The following is a 26,355-nucleotide window of genomic DNA, read 5'->3' on the forward strand; positions in this document are numbered from 1 at the left end:
GAGTTAATTCCTCTGTTCAGGTCTCCAATTCTGGCAGTCGGCTGGATTCTCCTTGGAGTTCCTTTTTGGATTGTAGCCGTGATTTCTCTGGTGTCTTCTCTAAGCTAAGTGTATCCCCTTGTCTGTTTTTCTTGGTTGTCTTTAGTTGCAGTGGGGCTGACTAGTGCTCACCCCTCCCTACCTAAGGCCTAGCTCTAGGGTCAGCCAGGGCTAAGGTTTCCTGCACGGCGATAGGTGCGGAACCTATTTAGGGACAATAAGGGAGTCAGGGTGTTATTAGATTTGGCTAGGGGTCTCCACTCCCCCTTTCCCTAGCTTCTGGGCTTCCCGCCTTTTCCCGTCGTCGTACGCTGGGTTTTTCCCATACCTAGCATGACAAGAAAGCAGGATGGCCAACACATTTCACACAACCTGATTCTTACTCATTGCTTATTGTTCTGCTTAACCTGGTGATTGAAATACTCACTATGCTCCACCCAGAATAAAGACTTTAAGTGACAGTGTGTGACAGAAACTCAACAGGTACAATGGACATAAAAATGCATAAATATATGGAAACACAAAAAAAATCTGCAAACACAATAAATTTTGTTTAAATAATATCCTAAGTAACAACCCCCTTTACCCACAAAAAATGCATCAAAACTGCAATTAATATGCATAACAACAAAACAATGTAATTTCAACAAATATATATAAGATCATTTCTATAATTTAACCTTTTCCTGACATGTGATTTTCCATTTTTGCACTTTCATTTTTTCCTTCTCTGACAGTCAAGCAGACACCCACCTGTCATCAGCAGCCAGGGATCATGTTTTGTGTGTTTGAAGGGGGGCAATTGCCGCTTAGAATGGTGGACCACACGTTGTGAATGCAGCTGCTGTTATTTGCTGCTTTTAATTATAATTAAAAGCAGCAAATAACAGGTTAGCAGGGGGAGCTCCATCCGTGACTCTTAGAGACAGATGAAGACTGAATAACACAGCCATCCTCCACTGAAAAAAATGCAGGCTCAGCTCCTGAGCCCTCATCAAAGACAGGGAGCTAACACTGGATATAACAATACGTTCAATGTCGGTTAGAGATTAAACCTGAACCCAGTACATGGTTTCAGATGTGCATACTCTTTTAATTCTTGTGCATTCACCTTTTTGGAATTAGTTCATACTTGAGACATACTATTGAAGCATTTGCTAGCAAAATCATATTGCCTGAATTAAGTTTATGATATAATGATGTTTAATCTTTTATATCTGAGCCATCAGCAATCAACATTATTCTTAAAAACGAAGACTATTTTTCTACACTTCCAATGGGGAATTGCATTAATTATATTCATGGGTGTTAATGTATTGACAAAACAAATGTACAGATGCTACATTGCAATCCCAAATGATCAACAGATCATCGATATAGCACCTGTACCATCTAATCATATGTCCAACAGGATTTGCTGTAGAAAAAATATATAGCTTTTTTCCCAAAAGGACATGGCTATATCTGCAAGCAAAGGGGTACATTTTGACCCCATTGGGGTACCCTTTGCCTGCGAGAGTCTCACATTAAACATGAAGAAGTTATTGGAAAGGAGAAACTCTATTCCAATAACAATCAACTCCTGCAAGTCCTTTGTGACTAAGCTGTATATTTCAGATAGTGGCAAACCACGACGTTGTGAGGAATACATGAGTATAGCTGCATGATGTCACAAGTTACAGATCTGAATTGTGAATTCCATTTAATGTCCATGAATGCTTTACGTTCCTACTTGTAGACTAGTGATTGACAAAACACGCTCATAGGGCATAAACCAAATAGCATGCGGTTTTATTGTGTTTTTTTTGCACTCGCCTTGTGATGCTGTGAAACAAACCACAGCAATTGAATAGCCTTAGATAGTAATACCCCAGCTGCTACTGCTTCACTTGTTGGTAGACCAATTTCGATATGTAACAAAGGGAGAAATGCGGGTGTGCTGCACTGCTGGTGAGGAATTCGCAAGACTCAGAGGAATAGAAATAGATTGTAATTTATTCCAAATGTATTTCTAGGTCGAATGGACCTCTTCCTTAGGGGAACCTCAATAAAGATCTTCTGTATCCTGGTTCCCCTGATGAAGAAGTTCGTTCAACCTAGAAACGCGTTGGGGATAAACTACAATCTGTTTCTATTCATCTGAATCCTGTGAATTCCTTACCAGCATCTCAGCACACCCGAATTTCTCTCTTTGGTACATATTTAAGTTTCTACTTGCTAACTTTAACATGGCCCAGAGTATCTTGTACTTAAGGCTGAAACTAGCTGTCAATGAAGGTTATTTAACCCTCATGTAGGGAATCCATACCAGCAACAATGGGTCATAAATCTGGAGAATAGGTCATCAAGCTTAAAAAACCCCTTTAAAGGAATTAATTGGGTTATTTCTTTGACTTTTATTCTGCCCATAAAAAACTAGTCAAATTTGATACTTGAGCTTCATGCCAACTGATATGTGGGGTTACATACACTTTGGTGATGGGTGGTCATGCAGAACACCTTCTTTTGGTGGGCTCAGTGCACCCCAGTGCAACATAAGACGTACATGTCAATATATTGCTTACATATTATATGAAGGGCAATTATCCTTTACATGATGCACAGGGCGAGTGTCACTAAGGACCACTGGCGGACACAGACAAAAAAGGGCCCCTCTGCAAGAACAATATATGGGCCCTTTGAAGCCCCAGATAACCTAAAAATGTTAAATTGCACCTGCTTTAGAGGTAGAAATTGGCCCCCTCACCTCTTGGGCACCTGTGCGGCTGCACAGGTTGCACCAATGATATGTCCGCCCCTGCTAAGGACTACTTCGAGCTTCACATATAATTGAAGTCTGACATCATTCATGTAATGCCCAATAATAGGTGATATTATCATGCGGGGTTATCACGAGATGATGCAATCTAACGAAAAGTGTCACTACTGATAAATTTTTATATATAAAAGAAAAAGGGAACTGAAAATAAAATGGGCACAGAGGACAGGAGACATGATGTCCACTTCTTCTTTCCCAGAAAATGTGTAAAAATTAAAATCTAATCCGAAACCCTAAGCACTAGAGATGAGCGAATCTTTTGAAATTTGATTTCACAAAGTATGACAATTTTTTCCAAAAATTGCAATTATTCCCATTACTTTGATAAGATTTGCATAACATTTTGAGGTCCCTTAGGACTGTATCCGACCGCTTTTAAGCCCTTTAACAGCCTGAGTAATGTCAAAGTGACCTTTAAGGGAATCTGTCACCATGTCAGGACTCGCCCAGCAGCTCTTGTGCACCAGGTGGTAGCTGTTCCCTTTGAGCTATTCAGCTCGCTGGACAGTTCTCTGCTAACTGAGATATTAGTAACTGGGTTGTTCCTGAGTTGTTTCATCCTGTGATTTATTGATTGAACACCCTATATAAACCTGGCCTGGCACCTCCTTTCATGCGTGATTATTGAGCTCCCAGCCTTTAATCAAGCTCTCCTCTCACCTGCTGCCTCATCTAACACTATACTGCTGTTCCTGTGTACCGACCTCTTGCTATTCCTGACTACGCTACCTGCCACCGGTTCTGCCCATAGTGGTTGCAATACCACTATTCCAACCCATGTCAGTTCCTAACACACAAGGTTATTACCACCTAATATGAGAGCAGCATGATGTAGACAGAGACCCTGATACCAACCATGTATCACTTACTTTGCTGCTTATTGAAGTATATATTGACAATCCATTCAGTCTCTTTGTAAGGATGGCTCTCTAAATTCAAAAGGGCTAAACTCTTCCTCCTGTTGCAATCTACAATGACTGTGACACAGGATGAAGCTACTCATATACTCTTCTTTGGCCATAACTAGTTCCTTGGGGCAAGTAGTGCACCAATTGGCAAGCATTGCTCAGTCCTTACTTCCTACCTTTTTTTATTTGGGCTTTTTTATGACTTGCCTGCAGCACAAACAACACACCACACTCTGTACAAATCCAAGGGTCATAGCTATGCATGTGTAGCACCCTGAGGATTCGGCTGCTACAGGGGTATTGCACCTCACTCCAGAGGTGTGGTATTCCACTCCCGGGTAAGGATGGAGTGTGGGACTGAGCTTAGTAGGCTGCATGCACTACATACATCCCATTTCTGGGGGACAGAACAACGGTACTCCCACCAGTATATGTGCAGGTACGACAGCGTCTGTCCCTGGCTGGAGTGGGAGGGGGGTGGAACATCCCAGTAGTGTAGGGGCAGATAGGGGGAGTAGTCTGGGTAAAGCTAGGAGCTCATTGGGTGCTGGTCACCTGGGCTCACACATAGAGGGAGTATATAAGGTGGGCACCATCTTAGATCAGGGTTCAGTTCAGTTCAGGCAGGAGGAGAAGAGCAGAGGAGCTCAGCCAGGAGGGCTGACAGGGAGCTGTGGCTCCGGCTGGGCCCAGCTCCAGAGCAAGGCCTGCAGAGAGAGAGAGAGAGAGGAGTCAGAAGGACCCAGAGAGAAAGACAGAAGGAACCCCAAGAACCCAGAAACAGACCAGAAAGGGTGAAGGGTTGGCGGACACGGGTACCGGAACCCAAGCTGGCAGAGGCAGAAGTAACCCTTAGCCAGGAACCGGAGGTCGTGGTCAAGATTTGCCACGACCCTCACCAAATCCACCAGAAAGGCACACCAAGCATAGGGTCAGGGAACCCAGAGGAGGTTTGACCACCAAGAGACCCGAGGGAGCCGGCCAAAGGTGGATCCCTGGTGGGAACGGCCAGGAGGAAGAGAGAGACAGGGAAGCTCAGGACCACGCTCCGGACTGCCTGGGGGTTGGCCGAGTCCAGGACCTGGTGGACGCAGCACGGCTCGGGTGGTCACTCAAGGCCAGAGTGACTAAAGCAACATCAGTGAGTAAAAACCCTGAAACTGCATCTCCTGACTCTGCCTCTCCTTCCTGCATCATCACAACCCCCATCATCCACACCTGCTGCCCTGAGGCCATACCCCTCCCGTTGGGGGTTATACCATCACTGCTGCACATATACCACCGGCCTCAGCGGACTGCTCTGCAGCGGCGGCTTCAAAGCCGCACTCAACGGGTGGCGTAGTCGACACTTAACAACATCTACAAAGACTGCCACACACTTAGTTTGACACCCTGGGCACGGACCGGGTCACCGCCACAAGGACTACTACCCCCATACAGATCCGGCTCCGGGTATCCCCTGAACATGGCCCAGGGGGCGCGTCAACTTTGGCGTAAGTCGGCAGGATAACGTGCCCGCAACCACCGGGTACTGCGTGCCTGAAGAAAAGTTCATATTTACCGTAAAAAGAAGTCTCCCGCCAATTCCGGAGGGTCCCCGCCATCGGACGCCATCTCGGATCGGTTCCCGCCGTTTGCCCGCCATCTGCAGTCTTTTCCCGCCATCCACAGAGTTTCCCGCCATTGGGAAGCGGTTCCCGCCATCTGAGAAGATTTCCCGCCTTGGCAGAGCGGACGCCATTATGGGCGTGCCAGAGGGTGGCAAGAGGCCACCTCCCATCGTGGGCCAGGACCAAGAATGGCGCCAAAAACGGAGACCGCCCCCACCAGTAGAGACTGTGATGCTTGAGATGTCCATCAGCGTGGGGGGTCTGCCCCTGGAACTGACAATCACCAAGTTGCCCCAGGACCGCCCTCAATGGGGGCGGAGAGAGAACAAAAGAGAGAAGATGGGAGCAGCTTGGAGGAGTCTGGAGGAGTCGTACCCGGAGATGGAGGGGGAGGCAGGCAGCACCGACCCAGCGGTCAGGAGCCTGTTGCAAGCGACAACCCCAGAAGGCCTGGTGGAGATCCTGGCGCAGCTCCCCAGAGATCGGGAGCATGCACGGACCGCACTGGAGGGCTTGGCTCAGAGAATGGCCCGAGTGCAGCGAGACGTACTGGCCACATGGAGCAGAGAGATGGCCCTGCAGGCAGGAACCCGCCAACGGAGCACGCCACCCGAGACGAGGAGTCAGACCGCCTCTGAGGATGGCGCAGGAGGAATCAAGGCCGGAGACGACGCCGAGGAAGGAGCTAAAGAAACGGAGGCAGGTAAAGGGGACGTCACTACCCCGAGCCGAGAAGCCGTGAGCCTGCCCCAGCTCCCCGTCGCAGAGCCCGAGACCCCACTCACCACTCACGTTGCTGCATCGTCACCGCTCCGAGCTAGGCCTCAAGCAGCAGGAGCCGCGGCCACGCCCCCTGCTACGTCATGCGCCTCGACTCAGAGCGCGGCCAAGCAAGAGACGCCACCTGCCTGGTCGCAAGGCCGAGTACCCCCGGGCGCCGCAGTACCAACAGCGCCCTCTACCTCTGCCGAGCCACCGGCCTGGTCGCAAAGTCAAGTACACCCGGGCGCCGCCGTCTTCACGGTGCCCTTCACCTTCAGGGTGCCCCAGGCCTGGTCGCAAGGCCTGGTGAACCCGGGCGCCGCTACCACCACCGCGCCCTCAACTTCCACTGTGCCGCACCTGGGTGAGGACTTGTTGGCCCAGCACACTTGCCCGGATGGGCAGCCCTTTGTGTGGCCACCGGAGTACCACCATCCCCGACTCCGGAAAGAAAGACCTCTGGATGAACCCCTGATCCCGGCTCCGGCGCCCGTCAAGATGACCCCGCTCTCGTTAGAGGAGGCGCAGTTTGAGTGGGACCCCACTGGAGGAGACCTCATCGGGTTCACTCAAGAGACCCGGGCGGCCGCAGCCCAGCGAGCAGAGTGCTGCCGGCAGCAGTTAGAGGTCTTTGACAGAGAAAGGAGAGAGAGGCGGGTCCGCGAGGAGCGGCTGCAAATCCGGAGTGCAGAGCAGAAAAGCCGGACCCGACGGAACCCCCGTGCAGCCCACGGTCCCCGTGCCACCGGGACTGTAATCAAATTCCAACTGCAGCACGGTTGGGGCTTCATCAGAGATCATCATACCCCCGGCGACGTCTTCGTGACCAGAAGAGATGTCGAGTCCCACCTACCGGAGGGACACAGAGGCCGTGACCTTTACCTGGGTGATGAGGTCACCTTTACCCGGCACCAGTGTGCCAAAGGACCCTATGCACTTCATGTACATCGCCTGACAGAAGAGGAGTTGCGGTGTGAGGAAGGTCAAGAGGACCCGGACGGGTCTGAAGCCTACCCTCAGGAAGGAGCAGGAGGGCATCGTCACCATTAAGAGGTGAACTGAAACTGTATATAGTTACCCGTAAGGGTATATGCCATGCTGCTTAATTAAAATGAGTTCCCCGTTGGGACAAGTGTGAACTGTTCCAGTGTGTCCCATCTCCCCACAGGCTGAGGACTGTGAGCAGCCATCCCTTTTCCCCACTGGCCGAGGACTGAGAGCGGCCATATACCTTGTAAATAGTTGCGCTTCTTAAAGCGCTCCCTACTGGTTTTATAAGGAACTGTGTTTTTCCCAGAAGAGACTGTTGCACTTTACCCGGTCACAAGTTGCACCGTGGCCGGAGGAACAAGAATGTTAATAATGAAAGAGTTTTATATGAAAAAGTTTATATTGCTAGAGTCTGATAATGTTTGATATGTTTATGATGTTTTGAAAAAATTGTATGTTTTTGGAATGTTTATTCTTTTACAGCCCGAGGACGTGCTGTGATTTACCAGGGGGGAATGTAGCACCCTGAGGATTCGGCTGCTACAGGGGTATTGCACCTCACTCCAGAGGTGTGGTATTCCACTCCCGGGTAAGGATGGAATGTGGGACTGAGCTTAGTAGGCTGCATGCACTACATACATCCCATTTCCGGGGGACAGAACAACGGTACTCCCACCAGTATATGTGCAGGTACGACAGCGTCTGTCCCTGGCTGGAGTGGGAGGGGGGTGGAACATCCCAGTAGTGTAGGGGCAGATAGGGGGAGTAGTCTGGGTAAAGCTAGGAGCTCATTGGGTGCTGGTCACCTGGGCTCACACATAGAGGGAGTATATAAGGTGGGCACCATCTTAGATCAGGGTTCAGTTCAGTTCAGGCAGGAGGAGAAGAGCAGAGGAGCTCAGCCAGGAGGGCTGACAGGGAGCTGTGGCTCCGGCTGGGCCCAGCTCCAGAGCAAGGCCTGCAGAGAGAGAGAGAGAGAGGAGTCAGAAGGACCCAGAGAGAAAGACAGAAGGAACCCCAAGAACCCAGAAACAGACCAGAAAGGGTGAAGGGTTGGCGGACACGGGTACCGGAACCCAAGCTGGCAGAGGCAGAAGTAACCCTTAGCCAGGAACCGGAGGTCGTGGTCAAGATTTGCCACGACCCTCACCAAATCCACCAGAAAGGCACACCAAGCATAGGGTCAGGGAACCCAGAGGAGGTTTGACCACCAAGAGACCCGAGGGAGCCGGCCAAAGGTGGATCCCTGGTGGGAACGGCCAGGAGGAAGAGAGAGACAGGGAAGCTCAGGACCACGCTCCGGACTGCCTGGGGGTTGGCCGAGTCCAGGACCTGGTGGACGCAGCACGGCTCGGGTGGTCACTCAAGGCCAGAGTGACTAAAGCAACATCAGTGAGTAAAAACCCTGAAACTGCATCTCCTGACTCTGCCTCTCCTTCCTGCATCATCACAACCCCCATCATCCACACCTGCTGCCCTGAGGCCATACCCCTCCCATTGGGGGTTATACCATCACTGCTGCACATATACCACCGGCCTCAGCGGACTGCTCTGCAGCGGCGGCTTCAAAGCCGCACTCAACGGGTGGCGTAGTCGACACTTAACAACATCTACAAAGACTGCCACACACTTAGTTTGACACCCTGGGCACGGACCGGGTCACCGCCACAAGGACTACTACCCCCATACAGATCCGGCTCCGGGTATCCCCTGAACATGGCCCAGGGGGCGCGTCACATGCTCCCAATAATTCAGAATTTAACACAGCAGCTCAGTGTGTTACCTCTTTATACTCTGTATTCACACAGTGGGTACGGAAAGTATTCAGACCTCTTTAAATTTTTCACTCTTTGTTTCATTGCAGCCATTTGGAAAATTCTAAAAAGTTAATTTTTTTCTCATTAATGTACACTCTGCATACCATCTTGACAGAAAAAAACAGAAATGTAGACATTTATGCAAATTTATTAAAAAGGAAAACTGAAATATCACATGGTCATAAGTATTCAGACCCTTTGCCCAGTATTGAGTAGAAGCACCCTTTTGAGCTAGTACAGCCATGAGTTTTCTTGGAAATGATGCAACAGCTGGATTTGGGGATCCTCTGCCATTCTTCCTTGCAAATCCTCTCCAGTTCCGTCAGGTTGGATGGTGAACATTGGTGGACAGCCATTTTCAGGTCTCTCCAGAGATGCTCAATTGGATTTAGGTCAGGGCTCTGGCTGGGCCAGTCAAGAATGGTCACAGAGTTGTTCTGAAGCCACTCCTTTGTTATTTTAGCTGTGTGCTTAGGGTCATTGTCTTGTTGGAAGGTGAACCTTTGGCCAAGTCTGAGGTCCAGAGCACTCTGGAAGAGGTTTTCATCCAGGATATCTCTGTACTTTGCCGCATTCATGTTTCCTTCAATTGCAACCAGTCGTCCTGTCCCTGCAGCTGAAAAACACCCCCATAGCATGATGCTGCCACCACCATGTTTCACTGTTGGGATTTTATTGGGCAGGTGATGAACAGTGCCTGGTTTTCTCCACACATACTGCTTAGAATTATTACCAAAAAGTTCTATCTTCATCTCATCAGACCAGAGAATCTTATTTCTCATAGTCTGGGAGTCCTTCATGTGTTATTTAGCAAACTCTATGCGGGCTTTCATATGTCTTGCACTGAGGAGAGGCTTTCGTCGGGTCACTCTGCCATAAAGGCCCGACTGGTGGAGGGCTGCAGTGATAGTTGACTTTGTGGAACTTTCTCCCATTTCCCTACTGCATCTCTGGAGCTCAGCCACAGTGATCTTGGGGGTCCTGCCCAGTTGTCGTAGTATACATATAAATACATGACACGATATAAAATGCTGGAGCTGTAGGTTTCAGCCTCTTTGTATATCCTTGGTGGGAGACACAAGGTGGCACTAATAAGGCTTTGAAAAGGTGCCATGTTGTAATTACTGTATTCTCATATTACAGTAGCATCATGAATATGCTTCTCTCTACAATTTATAAATTTTTTTAAACTAAATTTATTGACAGCAAGTTCTCCAAATCATTAGATTTCTATTATTTGAGATCATCAGTAAATGTGCTGAGTCCGCGTGTGTCCTCAACATATAAAGTTTTAATCCACGTGACAGATTTATAGTCCTTATCTGGAGCCATGAAGGGCATGGAGCTGTTACTGGTGGGTGAGTACACAATAATCCTTATATGTACAGATATTTTTGGGGTTTGCTTAAATTTCTGATGGAGATACAATGCGGCAGTGCACATTACAAAAAGTTGCTGCTGTTAAAGAAGCGTTAAACTATTTAAAGTAATTGTTATTTATGCGATTCTCTGGTTAATTTGGGAATAGGCAAAAGACTATCCTCTGACATCATCTGTCATCTGAACCAGCTCTTTTCTACGCGCTTAAGGAAATTAGCCTGTTGAGTCGCAACAATAATATTTCTAACAAATAGAGAAATAATCTGCGTCATACCTCAATTACTGCTCAGAACAATAGGATGGCTGAAATCCAAAATCCAGACATCAATAGATTTGGTTGTGGCTGCTCCAGGTAACTTTAAAACTAATGGCACCGACCAGGGGCGGACACTGACTGCTTGAGGCCCCTGTGCAAGAAATGTGTCTGGGCCCCCCACCTTTTATGGCAACAAAGCTATAGATGTATATGTGGCACCCCAGGGGTCCGGTTGCCACAGTGGCATTGCCTCCCTCACAAGGGGTGATGCCATGCCTGGAAGCAAAAAGGGGTCCCCTAATCAGGTATACCAGCATGCAACACTTTCCTAGCTCCACACCAGCAAGGGGAGCACCTCCTCTTAGCAACTGGGATCTGGAGGAGGGGTTAGTTGGAGTTAGTGAGAGGAGTTGAAGACAGGACAGTGAGGAGGAAAGACCTGGGGAGTGGAGCTGTAAGCCAGCTCACTCCAGAGAGGAGCATAGAAGAACCGGACACCGGAGTCCGAGGCTGTGGGGCACTGAAGGCCCAGCAGCAGAATCCGGAGGGCGGGAGACTGCAGGTCTCCTGGCCCCATCAGACGCCCGGAGGCTCAGCAGCACCATAGGGCCCAGCACCGCCACATGGGAGCGACACTCCAGGAAGGCCCGAGCTGCCTGCCATACGGGTGAGGAAAAAGACGTTTTACTCAGGGACGAGGGCCGCAGCATAGCTATACGCAGCAGGGCCAAAGAGGTAGCGCAAAGGGGAGGCCTACAACTTCACCTGGCTAGGTGGATCCCCCAACTTGCTCCCAGGCCGCCCGGACCTCTACTACCAGCTAGTACCCGTGGCCCCGGTCTGCTTAACAACCGCAAGTAAAGATGAGAGGAAACCACCATTAAGTTGTGGACTGGTCATTATCTGCGCCATCACCTGCATTACACAGCACCAATAACATCTACCCTATAGTATCACTAGATCATGCCCTGGAGCTAAGCTCTGCCTGTGGAGAGCTGAACCAACTCTGCTGCGTCACCATCAGTTCCAGAGGATCTGCCCCGCAGCGGCGGCCCCATATAGCAGCATACCACAGGTGGCGTCACGAACATCATCTATAAAAACTTTATTCTCCTTCTACCTTTTCCCTTTAACTGACCGCCCTGGGTCACGAACTGGGTCACTGCTACCGTGACACCCCCAGCACCGACCGGCCCGGCTACCGAGTACCCCACGGCCCAGGGGGCACGTCATATATATAGCCACACACAAACATATATACCTCTTACATAGCCTCCTTTATTATATATATTGCCGTCCCTTATTATACAGTGCCCTCTCTTGTTATGTACAGCTCCGTCCCTTACATATTGGATTATCTGTAGCGCCCTGTTCTTTATTACATACTGTCCTCTCTTGTTAGATATATAATGCAATGACGGCTGATGGAGCATGGGAAAGATTCTTTTCTAATGGAGGTGCTGATGGACTGGTCTGGTCAGATGCTGATCCATCAGCCGTCATTTTATATCTAACAAGAGACGACTATGTAATAAAGGGAGGGCACTGTGAATGACAAAAATAACAAGAATACACTATGTAAGGGACAGCACTGTACATAACAGCAGAGGAAGCTATATAATAAGAGACAGCACCATATATAACTAGAGAGGATGGTACGTAATAAGAGAGGGTGGTATACATAATAAAAGAGGAAACTATATAACTAAGGATGGCGCTATACATAATAAGTGAGTACACTATATACTAAGGGACTGTGCTATACATAATAAGGCTACATTCCTGTATCCGTGTGCAGTGTCGGTGTGCTGCCCGCTTTTACAGACGCATTGAGCATGTCCTATTCTGATTCGCAAAATAAGATCAGAACAGGACATTCTCTGACCCTCACAGATCTCATTCTCAGATCCGTGATTTTCATGGATGTGTGAATGGATCTAAAAAACTCTACGAGTCCGTGTGCTGTCCGATAAAAAATCTGGCAGCACACGGACATTTCACACAAATTTGAGAATACAGCCTAAGGGATTTTACAGATAACGTTATCACTCCAAGTCACACAGTGCGGATACAGAATAATATTTACATCCAGGTACTTACCGCTGACGTCTCATCTGATCAGAGTCGGTTTCTGCTGCTTCTTCTCCATCTGGTCAGACCTTCATGTCGACATCTCCCAGCCACGACTCATCTTGTCACGATGATCTCCAGCCTAGAAAATAACAAGGTCACATATATTGTATATATACATGTGTCTCCCCCACACTGCGCCAATGACTACAGATATGTACCCCCCCATTAATATACTAATAGTCAGTAATCAAAAATATAAAGTGATAAGCAGCACTGTGCCCCCCATTAACTATAATCTCCACCAGCCAATAATATCAATTATTCAGTCTCTGTGACTCTCCCCAATTAAGTGTAAGGCTATGTGCTCACGGAAAATATACAAGGCTTTAAAGTACAAGCAAAGTGAAAACCCCATCATTGCTCTCTCCCAGCACCCCCATCACTGCTCTCTCCCAGTACCCCCGTTATTGCTCTTTCCCAGCAACCCCATCATTGCTCTCTCGAAGCACCCGTCATTGCTCTCTCCCAGCACCCTCCCATCATTGCTCTCTCCCAGCACCCCCGTCATTTCTTTCTCCCAGCACCCCCATCATTGCTCTCCCCAGCCCCATCATTGCTCTCCTCATCCCCACCATCCTCATCATTGCTCTCCCCATCTCCACCATCCCCATCATTGCTCTCCCCATCATTGCTCTCTCCATCTCCACCATCCTCATAATTGCTCTCCCCACCCCCACCATCCTCATCATTGCTCTCCCCATCCCCACCATCCCCATCATTGCTCTCCCCATCATTGCTCTCCCCATCCCCACCATCCCCATCATTGCGCTTTCCATCCCCACTATCCTCAAAATTGCTCTGCCCATCTCCACCATCCCCATCATTGTTCTGCCCATCATTGCTCTCCCCATCACTGTTCTGCCCATCACAGCTCTGCCCATCATTGCTCTGCCCATCATTGATCTCCCCATCATTGCTCTCCCCATTATTGCTCTGCCCATCATTGCTCTCCCCATCATTTCTCTGCCCATCATTGCTCTCCCCCTCATTGCTCTGCCCATCACTGCTCTCCCCATCACTGCTCTCCCCATCACTGCTCTGCTCATCATTGCTCTTCCCATCACTGCTCTGCCCATCATTTATCTGCCCATCATTGCTCTCCCCCACCTCCCCTCATTCTCCTGTTCCTCACCCTAGTGTATCAGTACAAAAAAAAAAACAAAAAAACTCAACTTACCTCTCAGCACGCTCCCGCAGCATCCTCCTCGTTTCCGGTAACTTCTTTCCTGACACAGAATGACGTCATCAAGCTGCACGAGCCTGTGTCAGGGAGGAATAACCTGGCAGGAAGCAGAGGTGAGGACGGATCCCTCAAGCTCCGCTGCCATTTACCTCCTGTCAGCAGCGGAGCTGGAGGGATCGCTCCCTGCCCACCGCACATGAGAGGGCAATCTGTCCATGGATCCCCCAGAGCCTGAGGCTCCAAGAAGCAGGCCAGATTGCCCTCAATATTAGCCGCCCGGCAAGGGTTCCCCTGCACTGCCGGGCCCCGGTGCACCTGCACCAGCGGTAGGTCCGCCCCTGGCATCGACCCCTTTCATTGTAATGATATTACATTTCTATATATTATACAGTGGTGGGATGGTGTGTTTATAAGATATTGTATTCATCAGTTTTTATAATTCTAAATATTTTTTCCCCCTTTTTTTAGCCTTATTTTTCGGATTTGCATTTTCAGGTCAGTATTCTATGTCTAGTTATTTTTCTATAAGATTTGGTAAACTATATTATTTACAATGCCAATTCCCAAAACATTGGAAAACTGTGTAAAATGTAAAGAAAACAATAATACAATGATTTAGAAATCTCTTATCGCCATATTTTATTCTCAACAGAACATAGATCAGAAGGTGAAAGTTAGATATTTTCCTATTTAATTTGAAAACATTAACTCATTAAATTGTTAGCCCGTTAGGGCAGTGTCCTCTCCTTCTGTACCAGTCTGTAAATTTGTTTACTTTTTTTATATACGTTTTATATAGGTTATATTTATGTAACCCCAGGACCAATTCTAACTTTTCTGCTGCGCGAGGCGATCATTGAAATTGACTGACCACTCATACTATACAATGTAATACCACAGTTTTGCAGTATATACAGTGAGGAATATAAGTATTTGATACACTGCCGATTTTGCAAGTTTTCCCATCTACAATCACATTGTACGATTTTTAAATAATTAAATTGCATTTTATTGCAAGGAATAAGTATTTGATCACCTACCAACTAGCAAGAATTCTGGCTGTCACAGACTTGTTAGTTTTTCTTTAAGAAGCCTACTCTGCACTCATTACCTGTATTATTGCTCCTGTTTTAACTCGTTACCTGTCCACATACTAAATCAATCACACTCCAACCTCTCCACCATGGCCAAAAACAAAGAGCTGTCTAAGGATGCCAGGGACAAAATTATTGACCTGCACAAGGCTAGAATGGGCTACAAGACAACAGGCAAGCAGCTTGGTGAGAAGGCAACAACTGTTGGCGCAATTATTAGAAAATGGAAGAAATACAAGATAACTGTTAATCTTCCTTGGTCTGGTGCTGCATGCAAGATCTTGCCTCGTGGGGTAAGGATGATTCTGATAAAGGTCAGGAATCAGCCCAGAACTATATGGGAGGACCTGGTCAATGACCTGAAGAAAGCTGGGACCACCGTCTCAAACATTACCATTAGTAGCACACTATGCCATCCTGGAGTAAAATCCTGCAGGGCACGCAAGGTTTCCCTGTTCACACCAGCAAATGTCCAGGCCCATTTGAAAATCTGCCAATGACCATCTGGATGATCCAGAGGAGGCATGGGAGAAGGTCATGTGGTCAGATGAGACCAAAATGGAACTTTTTTTGTTTGGAGGAAGAAAAAGGATGAGTACAACACCAAGAACACCGCCCCAACTGTGAAGCATGGTGGGGGAAACATTATACTTTGGGGTGCTTTTCTGCAAAGGCGACAGCACCGTATTGAATCGAGGATGGATGGGGTCATGTATCGCGAGAATATGGCCAACAACCTCCTTTTCCTCAGTAAGAGCATTGAAGATGGGCCATGTCTGGGTCTTTCAGCATGACAATGACCTAAAATACACAGCCAGGACAACTAAGGAGTGGCTCTGTAAGAATCATTTCAAGGCCCTAGAGTGGCTTAGCCAGTCTCCAGATCTGAACCCAATAGAAAATCTTTGGAGGGAGCTGAAACTCAATGTTATCCAGCGACAGCCCCGAAACCTGAAAGATCTGGAGAAGGTCTGTATGGAGGAGGGGGCCAAAATCCCTGCTGCAGTGTGTGCAAACTTGGTCAAGATTTACAGGTAACGTCTGACCTCTGTAATTGCAAACAAAGGTTTCTGTACCAAATATTAAAGCGAACCTATCATCAAGGTAGTGTCAGGCTGGCGCCGTTACACTGAGTAAAATGATACCTCGGTTGATTAAATCCGTCTTGTGGTTGTTGTTTAATCTGCATTTGTAGTATTCTGCTTTGGGGGGGGGCTGTGGGCGGGGCTTGCGCAGATTAAGAGCATTGCTTGCCGATAGATGCTATTTCGCACGTGCCGCCGCCATTTTGCTAGAGCCAAATTTTTTTTTGCTCCAACAAAATGGCGGCGGCACATCGGTAAGCGATAGATGCTACTGCGCATGCGATGCCGCCAGCGCCATTTTGCAGTAGTTATTTTTTTTTAAAGACCATAATATGAACTGAGCAAGCACAGTATTTAAAATAGAAGGCAGGTCACTGAAGGTTCAGTGAGCTCAGTCATTTAAACCCATAAGGATGAATATGAGAACAAAGCACCAAATAAAGACCTACCAACAGGCCCGCCCCAGAGTACGAGAATATAATTAACTGAAAACTGCAAATACAGATTAAACAACAACCACAAGACGGATGTCATCAATCCAGGTATCATTTTAATCAGTGTAACAGCGCCAACCTGACACTGCCTCTAGTGTACTTAGCAAAATCCTGATGACAGGTTTGCTTTAAGTTCTGTTTTTCTATTCCATCAAATTCTTATTTCATGCAATAAACTGGAAATTAATTATGTAAAAATCATACAATGTGATTTTCTGTTTTTTTTTTTCAAGATTCTGTCTCACAGGTGAAGTGTACCTAAGATAAAAATTACAGACCTCTCCATTCTTTGTAGATGGGAAAACTTGCAAAATCGGCAGTGTTTCAAATACTTATTTTCCCCACTGTAGAACATATCACTGTCTCCTATAAAGGAATAAAGTTCCAGAACCACCATTAGCACAGGAAAACAGTACCAGAACCACCAACAGCACATGAATACAACACCAGAACCTCTATTAGCACATGAATACAGCACCAGAACCACCATCAGTACATGAATACATCACCAGCACAAACATCAATACATGAATACAGCACCAGAATCACCATCAGTAGATAAGTACAGCACCAAGCTTAGTACAGCAATCAATTGAAATATCAGGTAGACCCTCACAATATACACTGAAATCACATGAACCTTCAACTCCCAGTATGTCCTTAAACAGGTTGTACAACTGTGGCACTGCACGTTGTCAGGATTCTCTGGTGCCGAGAGCGGGCGGTTATGTGACCACAAGTATGTGATTTGAATACTTCTGGCCACATTCAAACTAGACAAGTGAATTGAACGAGTCCACACATGAACAATCCTGCTCATCGTTACTGGCACCCTTGAAGTTTAAGTACATAATGTGGAATATCTCCTGAAAAAAAATGAATCAAGTGAAACAGTTTTTTGTATAGAGCACTCGTGTTAAATACAAAAGAGCAAATGGTAAACAATAATTTAAAACCAAAAACAATGGGAGGGAAAAATAGAAAAACCTAAAGCTTGCTGTGTCACTGGTATTGGTACCCTTTATATTAATTTAGTATGGAAACACATTTTGACTCATCTGTGGTAAATCACAAAAGAGATTCACCTGTGATTAATTATTGGTGCCCATGTGACATGAATTAGCCAATGAATGATGACTTCAGTGTTTTAAAAAGCCACATGGTAGGTTCCTTTGTCATAATGGTGAACACAAAGGAGCTGTCTGAGGACATCAGAACTGCTATTATTAGTAAACACAATACTTCCAAAGGGAATAAGATACCCTTGGTATCCCAGTTTCAACAGTGTGCAATGTGTGAGGCAGTGACCGGGATCGTATACGAGGGACGTTATATATCCCCAGAATGTGTACAGAGACCTATTAAATCCATTGGAGTGCATTGCAGTCACAGACACATCTGCGGCTGCAATGCAGGAATGAAGGTGAGCAATGACCTGGTCAGGCTATCTGGCTAAGGTAGATTAGCAAAACCCGGCAGGGCCTTCATTTCTTGGAGGAGGTTACAGGAGGCAGTGAGGCGGCCTCCTCCCTCCAACCCGGGTTTTCCAGTGGCTCTTGCCACAGGTCCTTTAAAAACCCTGCATTAAGGATTAGTGTTGTTCAGTGTTGGGACCTGCTAGGAGCATAGCAGGAAAGCTCTGCAGGACTATGTGTGGCTGAACCTACGCCTGAGAAGGCTCTGCACCTGTCAGGCTCTGAACGGCCCGGCGCGGCCGTTGCCCCCGGCAACCGTTGTTTATGGACTCATGTTAACCCAGCTGCGAACCGGAGGACTTTATGTTTACCCGTGAATTGCTGAATAAAAGCTGTTTATGTTGGACTTGATTGGGTCACTGCCTCAGTTACTGCACGATGTGAACACCGCCGCCTTACAAATGTTATTAAAAAGTTTGCCAAGCATCAAACAGTCAAGAACCTCCCTGGTTGGGGGGAAAAGAGGAAAATTGACAAGAGATGTCTTCGAAGGTTGGTGCGAATTGTGGAAAAAACACCACGTCAAACATCCAAAGACCTGAATGCCAGCCTGGAACAGACTGGGGTCATGGTTTCAACAAGTACCATACGCCGCACACTAAGCCAAGCAGAGATTTATGAGCGAAGGCCAAGGAAGAAACCATTGCTGGAGAAAAGACATAAAAAGGAACGACTAATCTTTGCCAAGAGTACCATGACAAACCACAATCCCTCTGGGAAAATGTTCTGTGGACAGATGAAACAAAAATAGAGCTTTTTGGCAATGCAAAACAACAGTTTGTTAACAGACGGCGCAATAAATCTTACAAGGAAAAGAACACCTTACCAACAGTTAAGCATGGTGGAGGATCCAAATGTTGTGGGGTTGCTTTGCTGCATCTGGTACTGGAGGCCTTGACCATATCACAGGAATCCTGAAATCTGAGAATTGTCAAGAGATTTTAGAGTGAAATGTCCTACCCAGCGTAAAAAAACTTGGTTTGAGTTGAAGATCATGGTCCTCCAGCAAGACAATATCCCAAACCACACATCCAAAGTACACAGGAATGGTTGAAAAATAAAAAACGGACTGTTTTTAAATGGCCAGCAATGAGTCCTGACCACAATTCCATTGAAAATCTTTGGGGTGAGCTGAAATCTGCCATTGGGAAAAAGAACCCTGAAAACATTCAATTCAAGAGCTTGAACAAACTGCAAAGGAAGAGTGGGAGAAAATTCCAGCTGAGAAGCGCAAGAAGCTTATAGATGGCTAAAAGAAACATTTGGAAGCTGTCAGCAACGCCAAAGGGTGTGCAACCAAGTATTAATTAGGGGTGTCTTCATTGCTGCACATGCTGTTTATTCAGTTTCTTCTTTGAAATTGCAACATGGAAGTTGAACAACAATGTTTTATTGTTGTATTACTTTGGCCACTAATTAAAAATTCCTGAGGATTAGTGATGAGCGAGCACTAAAATGCTCGGGCACTCGTTGCTCGGGTCGAGCAAATTGGAATACTCGGGTGCTCGACCCGAGCAACGAGCCCAATGTAAGTCTATAGGAAACTCGAGCATTTTTCAGGCGGCTCCCCCCGGCGGTCTGCAGAGGGCCTAAATATTGCCCAAGTCGATGGGAACAGTGCTCAAATGACATGGGAACAGCATGGGGAAGACCCCTGGAAGCATCTCTGACTCCCAGATCACTGCTGTCAGCAATGTGGTCAGAGTATTACGCCACTTTTACGGACTCACAATAAAACATACAAAAACTAAACCAAAATGGATTTTCCTGGGAAATATGTTAAGGAACATCCTTTCCAGGGTAATGACTTGTATATAAGGCAATATAAATAACCAAAAACAAAAATACTCCTCCACAACTTTGGCTATGTTCACACGTAGCTTTTTTGATGCGTTTTTGCACTTTTGAATTGCTTTCAACCAAGAAAAATGCATTCACCAGGAAATGTCATTTTAACATTTTACAACCTTATCTGGCCATGTGGTGTGTGACACATCATCAGACACATGCATACAGTGCTGAAAAGACATGAAAACAGCAAGGGGAAGACCTCTGGAAGCATCTCTGACTCCCTGGTCACTGCCTAAAAGTGTGCGCATCATAAGTGATCCTTGGCTAATGCGAAGATGCCTGCCACCATGCACCTGTCAATGCAGACAATCACCGTCCACGTCATTGTCCCAGGGCAGCGTTCAGTTGTCCCTACCACATTCCTTGGAATGCAAGCGCAAGTATGCAGGCAGCCAGCCACACACCCACCCACAGGCCGCAATACTATACCGCCAAATTTTTGACAGCTGCTTGCACTTGAAATGTGGCCTTTTAGGCTCGTGGAGGCGGACGCTCTTCACAAACTCATGCCAGCGGCAGCCGGGTGTCCATACTCGGTCTGCAGCCGCCACTATATTTCACGGTATCGCCTCCACCTTCCACAAGCATGGGTCCCACAACATTACCCGTGCCCTCCCCAGTGCACTTACTGGGAAGGACCGCCTAACCACAAGCACGTGGAAAGGTGAATGTGGCCAGGGATGGTACGGAGCCAGTCAACAACTTTTATTTGCTGAGAGATGTATTTAGCTCGGTGAAAGGACTGGCATAGAGGGAAACTGTATCTACCCTGTGTGTCATTTCTCCCAGGAAGTCCTGTAATTGAACTTGTTGCAGAAGCAATGGCAGCCCGTCCAACATCTACTCGCACTTGTCGGTGGTGCTTTGACACAAACACATCATTCTTTGCGCATTTAATTTATTGAATACAGAGTTGGACAATGGCCTGATCTGTAATGCGTTTTGAGAAATAACATGCATAAGCATGGCCAATCCACATTAAAAAAGCAGCCATAGAGTGTCCGGGAACCTTCCCCCACACTTTTCTTAGCCAGGGCTGCTTTTTGGCAGGGTTGGACGGGCCCACCAGAGAACCGGAGACTCCTCTGGCAGGCCCTGGCTTCTACTTCAGGAGAGTTCATAGTGCCGAGGTGAGGCCATGATGATGATAGAGGCCACCATCTGCTTAGTTTTCTGTTACTTGGAATGCAAGTGCAAGTATGCAGCCAGCCACCCACCCACAGGCCGCAACACTAAACTGCCAGATTTCTGGGCAGCTCTTTGCACTTGAAATATGGCCTTTTAAGCTCGTGGAGGCGGAAGCTTTTCACAACCTCATGCCGGCGGCGGCCAGGTGTCCATACTCGGTCCCCAGCCGCCACTATATTTCCCGGTATCACCTCCGCCTTCCACAAGCAGGGGTCCCACATTACCCGTGCCCTCCCCAGTGCACTTACTGGGAAGGACCGCCTAACCACAAACACGTGGACAGGTGAATGTGGCCAGGGACGGTACGGAGCCAGTCCACAACTTTTTTTGCTAAGAGTTGTATTTAGCTCGGTGAAAGGACTGGCATAGAGGGAAACCGTATCTACCCTGCGTGTCATTTCTCCCAGGAAGTCCTCTAAAGCTGCTTGCACTTGAAATGTGGCCTGAACATTACTGCTGGTACTTTTCTGTGGGAATTTGCTTGCCTCTTCCCAGCCTGGAATATTTCCAGCAAACTATGGTACAACGCCATGGTATTAGCACTGCCCCCAGTACCAATAGCGAAGCCATCCCCAATTTCCTTCTCAGGAATTTTATTTGGTAGACTGAGTGGCTGCCCAAATACATTTTCTCACAAAGGAGCTGAAGATAGAGTGGCAGTAGGTGCAAGTTTCTCCAGCCTGTTAGATATTAGAGGGTGAACGGCAGCACATTGGATCAGTGGTTAGCACTGAAGACTTGCAGTGCTGGGATCCTGGGTTCAAATCCCAGCAAGGACAACATCTGCAAGGACTTTGTATGTTCTCCCCGTGTTTGTGTGTGTTTCCTCCTCAGTAAAAAAGCAGCCATAGAGTGTCCGGGAACCTTCCCACACACTTTTATTAGCCAGGACTGCTTCTCGGCAGGGTTGGACGGTCCCACCAGAGAATCCTCTGGTGTGCCTTGGCTTCTACCTCAGGAGAGTTCATGATAGCGCTAACTTTGCAGCTGGTATGGGGCTCTTGGGCGGGTGAGAAAGGTTAGCCCTCAGAATCAAATCCTCTTGTGGGCACAATGTTTTTCAATCTGAAACAGCTTCTCAGTGGGAGTTGTATTTCACCACAGCCATATTCTTTAGCTCGGTGAAAGGACTGGCATAGAGGGAAACCGTATCTATCCCGGCTGTCATTTCTCCGTCACCAGGTTCCTCCCATTGTCACACACGATTATGCCTGGCTGTATGTTCAGCGGTGAGAGCCACAGATCAGGCTGCTGTGTTACAGCTTTCAACAACTCTGCAGCGCTGGGCGGTTTGTCGATTAAGCATTAAGCATGTTATCTTCAGCACAGCCTGTTGCCGCTTGGCCAAGGCAGTGCTGCAGTGCTGTCAGCTTGTGACTGATGTGGTCATTTCGGAGATGGAGGAGGAGGTGCATGAGCTGAACAATGTGATTACATTGAGGTTAAATTGGTGACGCTGTTTTTTATACTAAAGAAAGATCCTATTGGGTTTTCTTTTACGTTATTTTTTAAGACAAATGCATTCACTGGGAAATGTCATTTTAACATTTTACAACCTTATCTGGCAATGTGGTGTGTGACACATCATCAGACACATCCTTTTTTATTTATGGAGGGACTCTGAAAGCCATAAAGCCTATTTTTATAGGGACATCAGACGGCCCTTGCTATTCTTAAAAGGCCAGCAGTCGGCCCTAGCTATTGTTAGAGAGCCATCAGCCGGCTATGCTTTGTTGTTCCCATTATTAACAAGTGGGTCTCCTATACTGTTATTGCGTATCCAGTGACTGCAAGGGCTGCCAAGAATTTGGACGCAACCCAATACCCCTTTGAAGAGACATAGAGGAGGGTCTCAGTAAAAAATTTTTTCCCATTATAAAGGAGCGGGTGGTAATGCCCATGCTGTGACTGCAAGGGCTGCCAAAATTTGGGAAAAACCACACTAAGAATTTAAAGACACATAGAGCAGAGCCACAGTAACAAGGTACGACATGTTCCCATTAGAAAGGAGAGGGAACGCTATACAGTTATAGGGTATGCAGTGAGTCCAACGGCTGACCAATTTTAGGAAAAACCCCACTAAGAATTTAAAGACACGCGGAGCAGGGCCACAGTAACAACAAATTCCCATTAGAAAGGAGAGAGTCTCCCATAGTGTTGGCCTATGCAGTGAATGCAAGGGCTGCCAAAAATTTGGAGGCACTTCAATGACCCTTGGAAGAGACGTGGAGGAGGGCCTCATAAAAAATTGTTCCCATTAGAAAGGAGCGGGCTTCCTATACTTGCAATGCCCATGCACTAAGTGAATGGGCTGACAAACATTTACCCCTGGGGGGTATACATGAACATACTGTATAAAAATTTTTTTTTATGGGCATCATAAACACCCTTTAAAAAAATTATGTTGGTGTTGCATCACGGACCATGGTCACCCTGATGATATGGTGGTGGAGGATGAGGAGAAGGAGAAGGACAAGAGCAAATAGCCAAAATCAGGAAGCGTATACCCATGTGTGGGTGTGAAAAGGTGCATGGGAATAGACCTCCCAAGAAAAGACACTGGATTTGAGTTTGTTACGCTGCTATCATTCGGTGGTGTTGAGAAGTCTGGCCCAATCCAGCCCTTGTTCATTTTTATAAGAGTCAGCCTGTCAGCATTTTCAGTTAACAGGCGGATGCGCTTATCAGTTATAATTCCACTCTGCAGGTTAGGACAGAGAGTGGAGGGACCCATGTTTGATTATATGCACCTAGCACTTTAGTACCCTGGATACAAGTTAGTCCCCTGAGGATTCTACTTGGATGAAACGCGTTGGGACATGAAAAATGGAAAGTGCAGGGTCTCTATATAGGGCTAGCTGTGGACTGCCCTTGTAAGGGCAGGAGTTTGTGGGGTCAGTAATATTGTGAGCTGACAGGGACTAAACAGGGCCAGCTAATGTCCCCACATTGTATCCAGAAGGTACCTCTAGATAACTGTCTCCTCGCTTGACAACAAAGACAAATAGGTGAGAAAATTTATTTTCCTCTTTTACATAAGTGAATTGTGATTTTTATGGTTTTTCTGCACTCAGACTACATAATATACAATCCAATTCTTATGTTAACTTCATGTACTCTTGGACACTGGGTAAATACGTGGTCCATGAGTTCATGTTGAATGATTATCTTGATTATTATGTCTATAAAAAATCTATATGTTAGAAGGTATCTGTTTGATACAGGGCTGTCATGTTGAGCCCTGGTGTTCCACTGTCCCTCGGCTATAGAAATCTATCCAAATTAGTTGTTTTGATCTGCATACTGTCGGGTTGATCAGAAAGCTGTCTTTTCTCTTTATATATTGGGGCGGTCTCTGTGCCATAATTCTGGCAAATATCAGGTTGGCCGGGTGACTCGCTCCATATTTTTTGTAAGTGGTATTTTATATATCTTATCGTATTAAAAGTTACGTTTTAGAATTCATAATTTTTGCTGTCAAATCTTCTATATAGTGATAAAATTGGTTTTGAGTGGCAGCTGTACACTCTCACGTATTTGCTAATCATTCCACCAGCGGCACTAAAAACCCGCTCTGATAAAACGCTGGCGGCAGGGCAGGCCAGGACCTCCAAGGCATAGAGAGCCAGTTCATTCCACGTATCCAGCTTGGATACCCAATAATTATAAGGCACAGCGGAATCACGGAGGACGCCGGTACGGTCGGCAAGGTACTCCCTCAGCATCTTCCCAAACTTTGCACTCCTTGTGAGAGTACCACTCGCCTCAGGGCCTGTGCGATGGGAGGGTCTGAGAAAACTCTCCCAGAACTTTGACTGTGTTCCCCTGCCTCTGCTGGATTGAAGTTGTGTCTCTCTCGCCTGTACTCCTTGGTTGTCCAACGAAGTGTGCCCTCTGCCGCCAGCGTTTTCAGATGGGAACTTTTTTAATAGTTCCGCAACAAGAGCCTTCTGGTACTGCCCCATTTTTGTAGACCTGTCCGCCTCAGGAATAAGAGATAGAAAGTTCTCCTTGTAGCATGGGTCTAGAAGTGTCACCAACCAGTAATAACTGTCACCCAAAATTTTGAGAACGCGAGGGTCATGGGAAAGGCAGCGTAACATAAACTCAGCCATGCGTGCCAGACTACTAACAGGCAAGACTTCCGTGTCCTCACCAAAAGGATGACTGACCATGCTCTCCTCCTCCTCCTCTCTGTCCTCTGGCCATCCACGCTGAACAGACGTTATGACAGCTGTGCAGGTAGTACCGTCTATAGTGCATGAAACTAGCTCCTGTCCTTCCTCCTCCTCCTCCTGTTCCTCATTGTCACCCAATCCACGTTGGGATGAGATGAAGCTTGGCTGTGTGTAATCACGCTATATGGTTCCTTGCTCCATCTCATCGTGCTCCGTCTGCAATGCATCCTCTTTGATTGTGAGCAGAGAGCATTTCAGAAGACAGAGAAGCAGGATGGTAACGCTATTTAAGGCGTCATCGCCGCTCACCATCTTGGTGGAGTCCTCAAAGTTTTGGAGGATGGTACATGTGTCTGACATCTATGTCCACTCCTGAGGTCTTATGTGTGGAGTCTGAACTGAATACCGACGTCCTTGTTGATGCTGGTACTCAACAACTGCCCTCTTCTGCTCACAAATCCTTCCCAACATCTGCAGTGTAGAGTTCCAACGCGTGGGGACATCACACACCAGTCTGTGAGCCGGAAGCTGCAAACGCTGCTGAAACACTGCAAGGGCAGTGGAAGCTGTAGCTGACTTTCTAAAATGGGACCACAGGCGGCGTACTTTAACAAGCAGATCCGGCAGCTTTGGGTAGGATTTGAGAAACCGCTGAACCACGAGGTTAAGCATATGGGCCAGGCATGCTACGTGTGTGAGCTCACCTCGCCTCAGAGTCGCCACCAGGTTCTGCCCATTGTCACACACGACCATGCCTGGCTGTAGGTTCAGCGGTGTGAGCCACAGATCTGCCTGCTCTTTCAGAGCTGTCCACAACTCTTCAGCATTGTGCGGTTTTTCACCTAAGCAAGTTTTTCACCTATTAGCTTCAGCACAGCCTGTTGCCGCTTGTCCGAGGCAGTGCTTCCAGCTTGTGACTGATGTGGTCATTTCGGAGATGGAGGCTGAAGAGGAGGAGGAGGCTGAGGAGGATGAGGTGCAGGAGCTGTAGACCGTGGGGGCAACCCTGATTGAATCCTTGGCGTCGGGAGGACGTGTTCCGTCCCAAGGTCCGAGTGGGTCCCGGCTTCCACTATGTTAACCCAGTGTGCCGT

The 26,355-nt window shown here is 47.3% G+C and overlaps 1 protein-coding gene across 3 annotated transcripts in view; it reads left to right on the plus strand.

Moving 5' to 3' along the window:
- The window catches only part of LOC141168944 (CD5 antigen-like), a 154,345-nt gene that overhangs the window by 103,392 nt on the left and 24,598 nt on the right, over nucleotides 1-26,355 (plus strand). The window contains exons 1-2 of one of the 3 annotated variants that reach the window (XM_073655082.1): nucleotides 10,181-10,302; nucleotides 14,365-14,391. The exons of 1 other annotated variant lie outside the window; for it this stretch is intronic. In XM_073655082.1, coding sequence (XP_073511183.1) covers nucleotides 10,275-10,302; nucleotides 14,365-14,391 — 55 coding nt within the window. In that variant the 5' untranslated portion in view covers nucleotides 10,181-10,274. Of the gene's footprint in view, nucleotides 1-10,180; nucleotides 10,303-14,364; nucleotides 14,392-26,355 lie in introns of those variants that run through there. One more of the 3 variants, XM_073655083.1, reaches the window with a different exon arrangement.

This window comes from Phyllobates terribilis, unplaced genomic scaffold (genome assembly GCF_046119375.1).
Source record: "Phyllobates terribilis strain yellow unplaced genomic scaffold, ASM4611937v1 Scaffold_1__5_contigs__length_1240528914, whole genome shotgun sequence".
Taxonomy (NCBI): domain Eukaryota; kingdom Metazoa; phylum Chordata; class Amphibia; order Anura; family Dendrobatidae; genus Phyllobates; species Phyllobates terribilis.